This window comes from Podarcis liolepis (assembly GCF_965112155.1).
Source record: "Podarcis liolepis genome assembly, chromosome: Z".
Taxonomy (NCBI): Eukaryota; Metazoa; Chordata; class Lepidosauria; order Squamata; family Lacertidae; genus Podarcis; species Podarcis liolepis.
This window is the reverse complement of record NC_139570.1, coordinates 47,677,466-47,691,175: the sequence shown is the minus strand read 5'-3', so window position 1 is coordinate 47,691,175 and position 13,710 is coordinate 47,677,466. Positions and strand designations below refer to the sequence as shown.

The window sequence follows — 13,710 nt, the reverse complement described above, 5'->3', positions numbered from 1 at the left end:
GTACTAGCCTTTGCCAACCTGGTGCCCTCCAGATGTTTTGGACTATAAGTCCCATCAGTCCCTGGAGGGCACCAGATTGGCAAAGGCAAGTGTGCACTAAATTTAGGGTGATTGAACAACAAAGGCTTTTCTTTTTTCTTTTTAAAGTATTTTATTAGTCTGGGATTTTAACAGATCGTCACAGGGTGAGCCAACCTGGTGTCTTCTAGATGTTGTGGACTCCCAACTCCCCTCAACCTAGGAGATTGCTATGTTAGCTATCCCTGGTTTATTGCAAACAAAAAACAAATCCGCTTTCAAAGTCTTTCTTCCTCCAGAGAGGAAACAGTAAATTAGAGTGCAAGAGTGCAAGAGCTCCCTCTTGAGAGCCACATTTTTATCACCTCAAGGGGACCTGTTGCCATGCCAGGGGCAAAGGAGCATTTTTGTTACCATAGTAACTGAGGCCTACTTTTCAGGGCCCCATCTAGGCACGGCACCTATTCGTGCAATTATTTATTATTTATTAAATTTCTATACTGCCCTTCGCCCAAGAGCACAGGGCTGTTTACAGTATAAAAAACAAAACAAACAAACAAAAGCATAATAACAAACAAAACAATACTCCCCCCTCCACAGTTTAAAAGGCCATAGATTGCTTAATTAGCCAGGTTAAAGAGAGACTTTTTTGCCTGGTGCCTAAAGATATGAAATGAAGGCGCCGGGTGAGGCTCCCTGGGGAAAGCGTTCCACAAATGGGGAGCCACTGCAGCCAGAGCAGTTGGGCCAGGATTGGCATTATATGCTTAAAACATCTTGCGCTGGGGAGTAACCTGGCCACTGAATTCTGTACCAGCTGAAGTTTCTGAATCATCTCCAGGGGCATCCCCAAATATAAAGCAGGTAATCTAACCAAGTAATCTAACCAAGAGGCAATTGTGCTTTAAAAAAGAAAACAACTGAGATGGGCCCAGTGATCTGGGTGGGGCTCCTGTAAGGGGTAAAGGTAAAGGTAAAGGGACCCCTGACAATTAGGTCCAGTCGTGGCTGACTCTGGGGTTGCAGCGCTCATCTCGCTTTATTGGCCGAGAGAGCCGGTGTACAGCTTCTGGGTCATGTGGCCAGCAGGACTAAGCCGCTTCTGGCGAAGCAGAGCAGTGCATGGAAACGCCGTTTACCTTCCCGCCAGAGAAGGTAGAGTAGACCTATTGATCTACTTGCACTTTGACATGCTTTCAAACTGCTAGGTTGGCAGGAGCAGGGACCTCACCCCGTCAAGGGGATTTGAACCGCCGACCTTCTGATCGGCAAGTCCTAGCCTCTGTGGTTTAACCCACAGCGCCACCCGCGTCTTCCTGTAAGGGGTAGTGGAGGGGATTTTATAAAAACCATTACCTCCCACCATTGCAGCTCTGATCTGGATCTCCCCCCTCCCCCGCATATACAAACAGGAAAGCTCCAATTTATAGGTGTGGTTCCTCTAACGAGGTCCATGCCTTCAGGGTCTGTGTCCCCCCACCTCCTTCCATTCTTTCTCAGCAGGCCAGGTGACCTTTGCAAAACCTGTGAGCACACAGGTTCCGATTCATGGCTTTTGCTCTTCTTTTCTGTTTCGCTAGCATTGCCTGCCTCGCTGCCCTGAAGAAATACAATGATTGCCTTCAGATGGTCAATGAAGAAGTTGCTCAGGAGAGAAAGAATCCAGATCTCTTTGTCCTGAGGGCTCGACTCTATCAGTGCTTTGGAAAGGTAAAGAGCTGGCTGGATTGGTTTTCATTTGCAAGCGATGACCAGGTGGAGGAGCAGGTGATGGAAGAGCTGCTGCCAGTTCTGGTTGGACTAGGGATTCTCAAACTGAGAGCTTAGACCAGGGATCTCCCATCCCCACCCCCACCCCAGGTCTTGACAGATCACTTAACTATTTTTCTGCCTTATGTTTACCAATTAAAATGCACTGTGTTAAATGCAAGCATGTTTTTAAAAAACATAATTTGAATGTTAATATAATAGGAAATAAAAGCAAAAAAAAAAAAGCAATTAAAATCAGCGTGAACCAACGATTCCCACACTACTTCTTCCCCTTTCTCTGCTTGCTTTGCTCCCATGTATTGGCTCTGCTCCTTTCAAGTGTTCTGTCAACCTGTTGCCCTGAGAAGCTGGTGCACCCGCTGTTCTTTGCATGCGCACCTGGCCACGCTCTTCCACTGCCTACCTGCATGATGATCGCGGGTCGTTAGTTGTCCACAGAGTCCACTTTGGGAACCCCTGGATTAGATGATAATGGGTGATAGAATGGTTGGGGTATCCCTTCAAGCCTGAGGGCCACATTCTTTTGTGGGGAGCCTTTTGAGGTCCATGCAATACCGGTGGGTGGCAAAAGTGAATAGAGCTGTTAATACTCATTCACTACACACGCTCACCCCTGCCCCACACTCTATCCTCCACCCAGCCAAGGACTTTATTAGAGTACAGGGACACTTTACAGCCAAGCAAAGAGTGTAAAGGCCTTGGGGGAGTTCTGAGGGCCAGAGAAATAGAGGTTCCTGAGGTTCCCCACCCCTGAGCTGCAAGGACAATTACTGACCAGGTCTAAGGCCACTTTTTAAGTCTCTGTGCCATTTCTGCTTGCTTCTCTATGGCTCTGTAAGTAACAGGGAAGAACATAAGAAGAGTCAGCTGGATCAGCCCAGAGGCCTCCCTTGTCCAGGTTTCTGTTTTCCACTGCAGCCAAGCGGGACACGAATGCAACAGTCCCTCTCCTGCTGTGGTTCCCCACTGCCACATTATCCCGCTGCCAAGAGCTGGTATTTAGAGGCTCCATGATCTTGGAGGTGCCATTTTGTGACTAGTCGCTGTGGATAGGCTTGTCCTCCATAAATTGGTCTTAAGTCATGTTTTATAAATTTATTTAGAAGCTTCTAAGTTGGTGGCTATCACCACCTCCTGTGGCTGCGAATTCTGTAGTCTTAGCTACGGGGTAGATCTGCACCATAGATTTGAAGCACATCCCACACACATTTAAAGCACATGACTTCTCTCAAGGAATCCTGGGAACTGTGGTTTGTTGAGGGTACAGGGGATTGTTGCTCCATGAGGGGAGGAAACTACAGTTCCCAGGATTCTTTGGGAGAAATGATGTCTGTTAGCTATGCTTTAAATCTATGATGAAACGGACTCTCTCGGAAGGTGGGTGGGACTCTCCTTCTTTGGAGCTTTTAAAGCAGAGGTTGGATGTCTATTTGTCAAGACACCTTGTCAGTTAAGATTCCTGCATTGCAGGGGTTTGGGCTAGATGACCTTTGAGATACCTTCCAACACTACAATTCTATGACCTGCCCCCCCCATGGAGTTTGGCGAAGAAGCCCTCTTTATTGGATGAGCCCAGGTTCCAGATAGATGCTGCCTTCTCCATAGGTCACCTTCTGTTTCCACAACCTCCAAGATGCCCTTGAGTTGGACCCAGAGCACAGCGAAGCTCTGCTGATGCTGGAGCGCTTGAGGAAAGAGGCTCAGAAGTTCAAGGAGCAAGCTGTGAGCAAGGCAGTGAAGGGAAACCTGAAGGCAGCCCTGCTGAAAATCAACAGGGCCATTGACCACAACCCCTTGCAGGCAGACTACTTCCTCTTCAGGTACCCACCATCTCAGCACGGTTTGAAGGCCTGGACCTCCCAGGGTTTCCCTGCCAGGAGCCTCTTCCATTTTGTGGCTTGAAATTATTAGAGGCAGCCAACCATGGTGCAAGAAGAAGCCTTTCTTCCGCCATTTTCTCAGCACCGTGCATAATTTTGTGCACCCCTGTTGTGTGTCATGCCCCACCCCACCCCCCAAAAGCCTTAACAGTTTTTGTTTTATTTGTGTAGCTGAGGAAACCATAGCCATTTTCTGGTGGCTTAATGTAGGCTCGCTAGTGATCCATATGGTGGAACAGCTCACACAAAGCTTGATACCTAACCTCCCTGTAGATTTTTCAGAAGTGGGAAATACCCGTCTGAAACCCTGGATTGCTGCTGCCAGTCAGAGTAAGTGGCACTGAGTTATTCACCTGGAATAAGGCAGCTTCCTTGGTCCTTCTGCTTTGCCCTCTTTCCCGCTCCCAGCTCACTGCTAGCCACCAGCACCCTCCCTTCCCCATTCTTGGGAACACAAGAGCCTGGAAGGATTAGGCAAATGACCCACCTAGTCCAGCCCCTGTTCTCAACCAGATGCCTGCGGGAAACCTACAAGCAGGACCTGAGCACAAGAGCACAGCAATGGGTTCAGAACTATGGCTCCCTCTAACTGTGAAGGCAGAGCAGAGCCATCTGGCTATCAGTCCTCCTCCATGAATTTGTTTAATCACTGCATCCTGTGGGAGTGAGTTCCACAGCTATGTGCTGCATCTTTTCTCTGTTCCAAGTCTTCCAACATTCAGCTTCTCTGGGTTCCCATGAGTTCTGATGTTATGAGAGAGGGATAAAAAACTTTTCTCTATCCACCTTCCCCACGCCATGCATAATCTTCTGTCATGTCACCTTTTACTTGCCTTATACAGTGGTACCTCTGGTTGCGAACGGGATCCGTTCCGGAGGCCCGTTCGCAACATGAAAAGAACACAAGTGCACGTCTGTGCACGCACGGAATGTGATTTGCCACTTCTGCGCATGCGCGTGGTGTCATTTTGCACGCCTGCGCATACGCAAGCGGCGAAACCCAAAAGTAACCCTTTACAGTACTTCCGAGTTACCGCGGGACATAACCTGAAAGAACGTAAAATGAAGCGGACGTAACATGAGGTATGACTGTATACCAAGACAGACTTTTGATTCACAAAGCTCAGCACTGTCTTCACTGACTGGCAGAGGCTCTCCATGCTTTCAGAAAGCAAGTCTTTCCGAATCCTACTTGGAGACGCCAGGGATTGAACCTGGGACCTTCTGCATGCAAAGCAGTTGGTCTGCCTCTGAGCCACAGCCCCTTCTCCCAAGGAAATATATTATTGTGATCCCTTTGGCAGGGGAAACATCTTGAGAAGGCTGAGAGACTTTGATGCAGCCATTGGCGATTACCTCAGAGCCGTGGAGCTCAGCAGAGAGGAGGATGGCAGCGAGGTTTGCGTGGAGGCCCAGAAGCAGGTGCTCCTCACCTATAACGACTTTGCGGTACACTGCTATGACAAAGGCTTCTACGAAGAGGCGGTGCTCCTCCTGAATAAAGCCATCACGGGCGAGAAAAATGAGAAGGGGCTCTATGTCAACAGAGGAGGTGAGGGGCTCGTGTATATTTTCTAGTTCTGTGTAGATGTGGGTGGGAGCACCAAAATGTGGTGTTTTTGTGGGCGCTATATCTCACTGAGTAACTCAGCTTTTAATTTTGATGGAGCAAGTTAGGGCTGCAAAGACTTCATTGAAATTGTGTGAAATGGTTTATTATTGTTGTTATTCATTTTATATCACCCTTCCTTCAAAGAGCTCAAGGAGGCACCTATGCTTTCCCACCCTTCCACCCCATTTCAATACAACAACTCTGTGAGTTAGGCCAGATGCCAGACAGGGCCCTCAGCTAAATGAGATTCCCAGCAGCCGGGGAGTGAGCCTTCCAACTCCAGGGGAAGCAGAAGTAAAATAAATCGTGCAGATAGGCTTCATTGGCACAATATGTGTATGCAGCTTGTAGGATTATGTAGTCCTTGGAGCACAGTTACTGTGAGACAGAATTTGATTGGTTATTAAATAAAATAAAATAAAATAAAATAAAATAAAAGGACAGCAGGCACATCTCTGAGTTCTCCTCATGCTTAGTAGCTAAGAATCTAAAGCAGGGGTCTGCAACCTGCGGCTCCGGAGCCGCATGTGGCTCTTTTACACCTTTGCTGTGGCTCCGGGGCGGATACTAACAAGGGGAGGAGGCGCATTGTGCACCCCAACACTCCCCACTGTGGCGGGCGCTGTACTGGCTGTGACGTCGCATGGGGGCGGTGCATGCGTTAGTCACACACCGTCCCAACATCACCTTCCCGCCCGCCGTCAGATCGTGGCTCTGGAGATATATTTGTTTTAAATGTTGCAATGGTTTTGCGGCTCCCAGTTTTTTTTTTTCCTTTGGAAACGGGTCCAAGTGGCTCTTTTTGTCATAAAGGTTGCAGACCCTTGATCTAAAGAGAATCGTCCTGCTGCATCAGGCCAAAGGTCCATCTCATCGAAGTGGCTAGGTGGGGGCTTCCAGAAAGCCCACAAGCAGGGCATCAAAAATGCCCCCCCTCCTGCCCAGCAGCTGGCATTCATCAGAGGCTCTACTTCTGACTGAATGAGCTCTACACCACACGTACGCCTCTATAATATTCTGCCCCCCCCTATAGAGCCCCATTTGAACAAGAGGCTCAGCTCTTCTGGATTGAATTTGTGGACTGTAAGATCTTTGGGGCAGGGAGCTGTCCTCTTTTTCTTGGCTTGGGGTGGCAGGCAGAAACGTGCAGCAGTTGTCCAGGCTTCACCATCTCTGCGGGGGATTGAACCTGTGGCTTTCTGCATGCAAAGCAGGTTCTCTGCCACTGAGCCACAGCTCAGCGTATGTGTGTGTGTGTGCTGAAAGTGCCTTTTGAACCAATAATTAAAATAACAGAGGAAAACAACCTGTGCTTGCTGCCAGTGAATTCTTGGCTGTTCTCCTTCAGACTGCTTCCTTAAACTGGGTGAGCTGAATTTTGCAATGGCGGATTATCAGCAAGCCCTGGATTTACAGCCTTTCGACCCCAGCCTCCAGAAACGCGCAGCTTGGTTGTACGATGAGATGGGGCTGCAGGAATTCAGGGAGAGGTATGCTGAGGGTGGCGGGATGGGGCGGGGGGCAACCCAGGGTCTTTGGTGGTGGACCCAGGATCCTCTTCCCTGAAAAGCACAGCACTGGTTGCTCAGACAACATCTAATATATAACACATACATATGCTATGCAAATCTCTATCATGGGCCTGTGCCCTGAATCCTTTAAGTAACCTTGCAGTGCCCCTGCAAACGGCACATTTACCAGAAAGCTCCTGGGGGGAAAGACAGGCTTTTGCTTATGTGTGGTTTGACATTTTATACACCCCTTATTTAGGAATGCCTTCATGCTATGCACTGGGAGCATAAACAGAGAAAATAAATGAGCAACCACCACGATAATAGCAGAGCTGTGGTCCCCCAGGTGTTGCTAGACGCCCAATTTCCTTCAGTCCCAGCCAGCATGGCCAATGGGTAGGGTTGATGGGAGTTGGAGTCTCAATGATGTCTGGAGGAGGCAGTCCTAAATGCCCAAAGCATGTTACATCTCAGTTGTTCTTACAGCAGCCCTCTTAGGTGCTGGTTTTGACCTATAAAGCCTTAGACAGCTCAGGACCACAATACAGTCATGCCTCATGTTACGTTTGCTTCATGTTACGTTTTTTCTGGTTGCGTCCTGCAGTGACCCGAAAGTACAGTGGTACCTCTGGATGCGAATGGGATCCATTCCAGAGCCCCGTTCGCATCCTGAAGCGAACATAACCTGTGTCTGCGCATCTGCACATGCGCAGGTCGTGATTCGGCGCTTCTGCACATGATGTCATTTTGAGCATCTGCGCATGCGTGAGCGGCGAAACCCAGAAGTAACGCATTCCGTTACTTCTGGGTCGCCATGGAGCATAACCTGGAAAAGCTCAACCTGAAGCATATTCAACCTGAGGTATGACTGTACTAGGGACGCGGGTGGTGCTGTGGGTTAAGCCTAGGACTTGCCAATCAGAATGTCAGCGGTTTGAATCTCCGCGACTGGGTGAGCTCCCGTTGCTCGGTCCCTGCTCCTGCCCACCTAGCAGTTTGAAAGCACGTCAAAGTGCAAGTAGATAAATAGGTACCGCTCCGGCGGGAAGGTAAACAGGCATTTCCGTGCACTGCTCTGGTTTGCCAGAAGCGGCTTAGTCATGCTGGCCACATGACCCGGAAGCTGTACGCCGGCTCCCTCAGCCAGTAAAGCGAGATGAGCACCACAACCCCAGTCGGCCACGACTGGACCTAATGGTCAGGGGTCCCTTTACCTTTTCTTTGTGACTGTACTGGAAAGGGTTACTTCTGGGTTTCGCCACTCTCACATGTGCAGAAGTGCTAAATCTCGCTTTCGCACAAGCACCAAAGTGCACCGTGCACCTGCACAGATACTGCGCTTCAGGTTGTGGGCTTTTCCAGAACGGATCCCGTTCGCAACCAGAGGTACCACTGTACCTCAAGGACGAACTCTCCCCATATGAACTGACCTGGACCCTGAGATCTGAGGCCCTTCTTCATGTGCCCTGCTCAACAAGAGGTCTGAAGGGTGGCAACACAAGAACACACCTTTTCTGCAGTGGCTTCCCATTTGTGGAATGCTCTCCCCTGGGAGGCTCACCTGACGTCTTCATTACATATATTTAGGCACCAGGCAAAAATGTTCCTCTATAACCAGGCCTTTAATAATTATAATAAAGTAAGCCAATATGCCAACAGGTGTTTTCTCCCTGCTTTCAGTCGATACCCACAGGCCGAAGCATATTTCTCCCAGGCTATTGAGAATAACCCACGTGAGCCGAAGTATTACATGCACCGAGCCAAGACCCGCCTATTTCTGCAGGAGACAATGGGAGCCAAGGAGGACCTTATTACAGCCTTCCTGCTGGACCCCACAAGGGAGGAGGTAACTGCTGCATAACAGCGCCATCTTTCATTACGCCTTAATGCAAAGCCTCCCCTCACCCAGTCCTGTAATCAGGGGCAACCTGACACTGCCCTCGGACAGGCCTCTGGAAACTGGGGGAAGGGGGAAACAGAAGGGCAGGTGAGCAGAAAAGTGTAAAGCAAGGGGGAGGCAAGGAAAATTGATGGCTGTTGCTTTTAATCACGGAACTCCATGAAACGTACTTAGGGTTCCTGAGCAGTCTTCTACCATTTCAGAATGCTTTCTGCATCCATATGCCTATAGAGAAGGGAATCTTTCCTCTACCTGAGCACTGCATTTAATAATAATAATAATAATAGTAGTAGTAGTAGTAGTAGTAGTAGTAAAAGAAAAAATTCCATTCAGTTGAAATCACTTCTCTTCTTTCCCCCTTTTTTTTCTTTTTCAGATCCACAGTCTGGCCAATAGTTTGTTTCCAGGAGAGCCCATACAGTCTGCCCTTGACAGTAAAATTGGAGAGCTTGCTAAAGCTCTTCTGGAACGGAAGCTAAATGCTTGCCCAATATTCGAGGCCTCAGCCAACCACAAAAGGTACTGCAGTGAGCACAAACATGGTGCCATAAAACCAGGCTCCTCCACTGGTGTCTTTGGGTGATTTTCACCCTGTGCAAGTGACCACCTCAAAAGGAGCCATTGTTGCTAGAAAAAGGATTCTTTCCTGATTGCAGTATGATCACGTTGTGTGCAGTCCCCTTGTCCTTAGTCCCTCCATCTGCCAATATGGGAGGGGCATGAAACCTTACAGTGGGGGTAGCCAACCTGGTGCCCTTAAACCCCTCCCCCCACATTTTATTCATTTTGTTAAGAAGTGCAAAAAATAACGGAAAGAAATAAAACAAATAATAAAAAATGCAAACCGTGGAGCGTCACAGCCTGGAAGGACAAATGTACAAAGATGTAGCACAGCTCCAGGGGGTTAATAAAGCTTTGACTCATACAAAGATTCCCTTTACAAATAACAAAGATGTGTAAAAATGAAAGTAGTCTCCACCTGTGAGATCCATTATTGTGAATAAAGGTTCTAAAAAGTCTCAGACAAACCAGTTGTTTACATATATTGGTGACATTGTGTAACTGAGTGCCACACAGTATTTGTGCAATAGTAAAAAAAAAATCTGTCATTCAAGTTCTGTCCTTTAGTTTATTTTGGTTTATGAGATATCTTTTCAAGAAGGGCAGTTTGCCAACCCTAATATGCCAGCAATTGAAATTGTTATCTTCCAGGATTTGGCAATGGAGCTCATGGCTGCTGCTAAGAGATGAGAGGTTTTTTTTTACTTTTCTAGCCCATTCTGTTTCCATCTACAGCAGTGGTTCCCAAAGTGGGAGGTGTCTCCCCTTGGGTGGGGATTACTGGGGTGAGGGTGGGGGGTGCTAAAAGGTAAGGGGGTGGCAAGGAGTGCTGGAGGTATAAATGACTATCAGACCTTGAAAAGCTGGCATCACTGAATCAAGTGAATAAATTATGTTGAATTAATTAAACTACATAGTTTTAATTGGATTTATTCAAGTAAACATGCATTTATTCAAATAAATGTGCAATTGATTGTTACTGTTTTGAATCTTACTGTGTTCTAATCTTTTGGATAATATTATTTATGGGATAGGGAGCACTAGAGATAAGATTATAGAGCCAAGGAGGCAGTGGCCCCAAAATATTTGAGACCCACTGACCAGGCTCAAAGGTGCCAGGTGGAAAGATGGAGCTATGGTTTGTTCAGTTATCAAAGATATCTCCGCAACACTTTATTCCAAAATTCATCCACCTTGGGGCAACTACCATATGTGCTTTTACAGGGATAGAGAAGCTCTACCCAGCCAAATGTTGTTGGACTACAACTCCCATGAACTCTTACAAGTATGAGTCAGTTGTCAGGGATGATGGGATTCCAACAACATTCAGAGGGCTTCACTGGCTACACCTGCCCTAGAGGGTGGTTTTAAAGATTGCACCTATATGCTTGTGAAGTGATTAAAACACATGAAAGCATAGTAAAAATGATATTATGATTATGATTTCGAGAAGGCCTCTAGTCTAGTCTATGCCTCTCTCACCAGGAGAGGGGAATGGCTTAATGGTACCAAAGATGCATGAATGAAGCACAGGACAGAAAAGCAATGGATGTTCAAGAAAGATTATATCCTTGAGGATCTGACGTTTTAAACAACTGGGAGACAACCTTTAGCTCTCAAAGGTCGTAAGTGTTGGTGGCTGCAAAGTGCAGCCTGCATGGGGTAGCATGTAGCCTGTAGGCCTGAAACCTCCAGTGCTAATATTTTTGCATTTCCTTGCTATTGCCTTGTTTGACATGTCCTCCTCCACAAAGCTTATGTTCTGCTATCTGCCCTTTTCCACCCTCCCACAGTTCAGAGTTAGAAGGAAGTAGTTCTCCCAAAGATTTCTACATTCAAAATGATGAGCTAGAAGCACCAGAGGAGGAAAAGAGGAAGCAGGAAACGGCTGCTGAAGAGAAAATGCTGAATGAGAAGATGGCTATCTGTCTGAAGAAGTCTAACATGGTGAGGGCTGTAGCTCAGCAGCAATGCAGGTTCAACCACCAGCATCCCCAGTTAGGGCTGGGAGACAGCTCTGTCCGAGACCCTTGGGGAGTCATACCCAGCAGCATAAGCAATATTGAGTTAGGTGTATCAGTGGTTTGACTTAGTGTAAGGTAGCTTTGCTCCCTGTGTTCCTGTGTCTCAGCAATCATTACCTACGAGGGCAGTGGGTAGTACCTTTTCTGGTGCAGCTGAGATAATTCATTTGGTTCACATTACGGAGATGTAGATTTTTACTCTGACTTGGTTGGCAGTCTAGATTTGTGGGAGTCTGCTCCACTATTGAATTAACTCCAACTTTCTGAAAGCTCTTCATATTTAGTTGGAATATCCTTTCTTGTGACTTGAATCCATAGGTTTGGGTCCTGCCCTCTGCATCTGGAGAAAACAAAACTGCCCCATCCTCCATGTGACAGTCCTTCAGATATTTAAGAATGGCTATCATATCACTTCTCACTCTCCTCTTTTCTGGGCTAAACATACCCAGCTCCTTCAACTGCTCCTCATAAGGCTTTGGTTTCCAGACCACTGATCATCTTGGTTGCCCTTCTCTGCAGACGTTCCAGCTTGTCAACATCCTTAAACTGTAGTGCCCAGAACGGGACACATACTTGCCAAGCTGAATGCAGCCTTCAAAAGACCAGGGCTGGCTATGATCCTTGGATGAAGTATGACATAGAAATTTAATAAATAAAATGCCTGGGCAGGCAACACAGTACAACTGAGGCACCTGCCTATTATTAATATAATCCTGCCAGGCTTTTCTGCTTGGTCTGGTGGACAGGCAAGTGGTGATAGTGGAGAAGCTTCTCCATTTAGCCTGGAAAAAGAGAAGTTTCAGAGGAAATGAAACAGTGGTCCTCAAATATCAGAAAGCTGTCAAGTGGAAGCTGGAGCAGACTCACCCCCTATTGCTCTAGAGGGTTAGAACTAAGAAGGAAATGGCAAGGAAGCAGAATTCAGCTAAAAACTGAGTGAGTTTGGTGAGCACTGGGAGTAGATATTTAAACAGAGTAGATATTTAAACAGAGCACTGCGAGTAGATATTTAAACAGTGGATGCTCGGGTTGCGAACGTGATCTGTGCGGGATGCACATTCGCAACCCACAGCGGCGCGTCTGTGCATGTGCGGGTTGTGATTCGGCGCTTCTGCGCATGTGCAAAGCATGATTTAGTGCTTCTGTACATGCACGACCCCCGAAACCCATGGTACAGAGCTGGAAGTAACCCGTGGTACAGAGCTGGATTCTGAAGAGCAGCTGCTGGGTGACTCCAAGGTCCATTCCAACACTATGATTTAACTGTTGTGGTATCTTGCGCTTTTTGCAAAGCTGCAGAAGGCAGCCAGATCTACACTGACATTTCATGTAAAATGGTGCTGCATCTCTCTGGCAGGTAAACAAAGAGCTTAAGGCAGCACGAGAGAACACGTCCCTGGAGTCTACCACTGTCCGCCTGGACCCTTGCCCTCACCTGCCTGAAAAGGAGCACTCAGAAGAACCTTACAAGTGGCGCAAGTTCAGCCAAGGCATTGGCCACTTTTAGCTCATATTACAACCATTGCATTTTTTTGCAGTCTCATCATAAAGAGGTAGACATGAACCAGGCTGGCTGAAGCTCCAATGCATTTACTTACTTAAAGACTACAGCCACCAGTTCTGGCAAGCACAGGGTGGCGTGGTATTAATCACCAAAGTAGTGTGTCTTCCATTCCGTTCCGTTGATAGGATCCCACTCCACAAGACCTCCGCCAGCTGCTGGTGCAAAACTTACCATGGGGCTACTTCAATTCTACAATGAACACTTTTTCTCAGGTACAGCAGTAGTTATTGCACAGCTCCACATACCTACTCATGGAGGAATCGGGAGCAACTTAGCAGTTGTGGGCCAATCTGTTTTCCCCCTCTCAGATAAATACGTGAACACTTAGCCCTGCCTTGTTCTGCATATATGGATTGCACACAGCAGCACTTTTTGTCTGGTGTGGTATCAGTTGAGCGAGCCCTCTTGAAAACAAAACTTATTCTGCCATTACCATGTTTAGTCTAGTCTAGGAGCTATCGCGTTCACTGCAAGCACATACGAGTATTATTTTTTATGTAGCCAAGGCCATTACAAAAAAACATACTAACGCAGAATGGCTGTTTGTGCCTTGACAGCTGCAACTGTGTCTTGTAGTCCCTGTGCACTAAAGGTAAATCAATACCTTCTGAGTAGCTCAAGCCCAGTTTTGGAACAAAATAGGTCCTGCATGTAAGGGTCCCAGACACCCACATTGCTTGTCTGCAGATTATTGCAGGAACAATAACTTTAAAAAGGGAAATTTATACAGGAGCCTATGGCAAGACAAAAATATAGGTTTGGGCTGATTTACTGGTAAACACTCTTAACTGCTATGCCTATTCATAGACCTCCATCTTGAAAAGATGCAAATTGTCTATTCTTAATTTGAAATAAAAAACCATTGTGAAA

At 47.2% G+C, this 13,710-nt stretch overlaps 1 protein-coding gene across 5 annotated transcripts in view; it reads left to right on the top strand.

The window, feature by feature from the left end:
* TTC16 (tetratricopeptide repeat domain 16) overlaps positions 1–13,710 on the top strand; it is a 22,542-nt gene extending 8,832 nt beyond the window's left edge. For all 5 annotated transcript variants that reach the window (XM_083485859.1, XM_083485858.1, XM_083485855.1 and 2 more), the window contains 8 exons: positions 1,599–1,728; positions 3,394–3,608; positions 4,973–5,220; positions 6,629–6,770; positions 8,472–8,637; positions 9,068–9,210; positions 11,046–11,199; positions 12,634–13,710. In XM_083485859.1, coding sequence (XP_083341985.1) covers positions 1,599–1,728; positions 3,394–3,608; positions 4,973–5,220; positions 6,629–6,770; positions 8,472–8,637; positions 9,068–9,210; positions 11,046–11,199; positions 12,634–12,783 — 1,348 coding nt within the window. In that variant the 3' untranslated portion in view covers positions 12,784–13,710. The remainder of the gene's footprint in view (positions 1–1,598; positions 1,729–3,393; positions 3,609–4,972; positions 5,221–6,628; positions 6,771–8,471; positions 8,638–9,067; positions 9,211–11,045; positions 11,200–12,633) is intronic.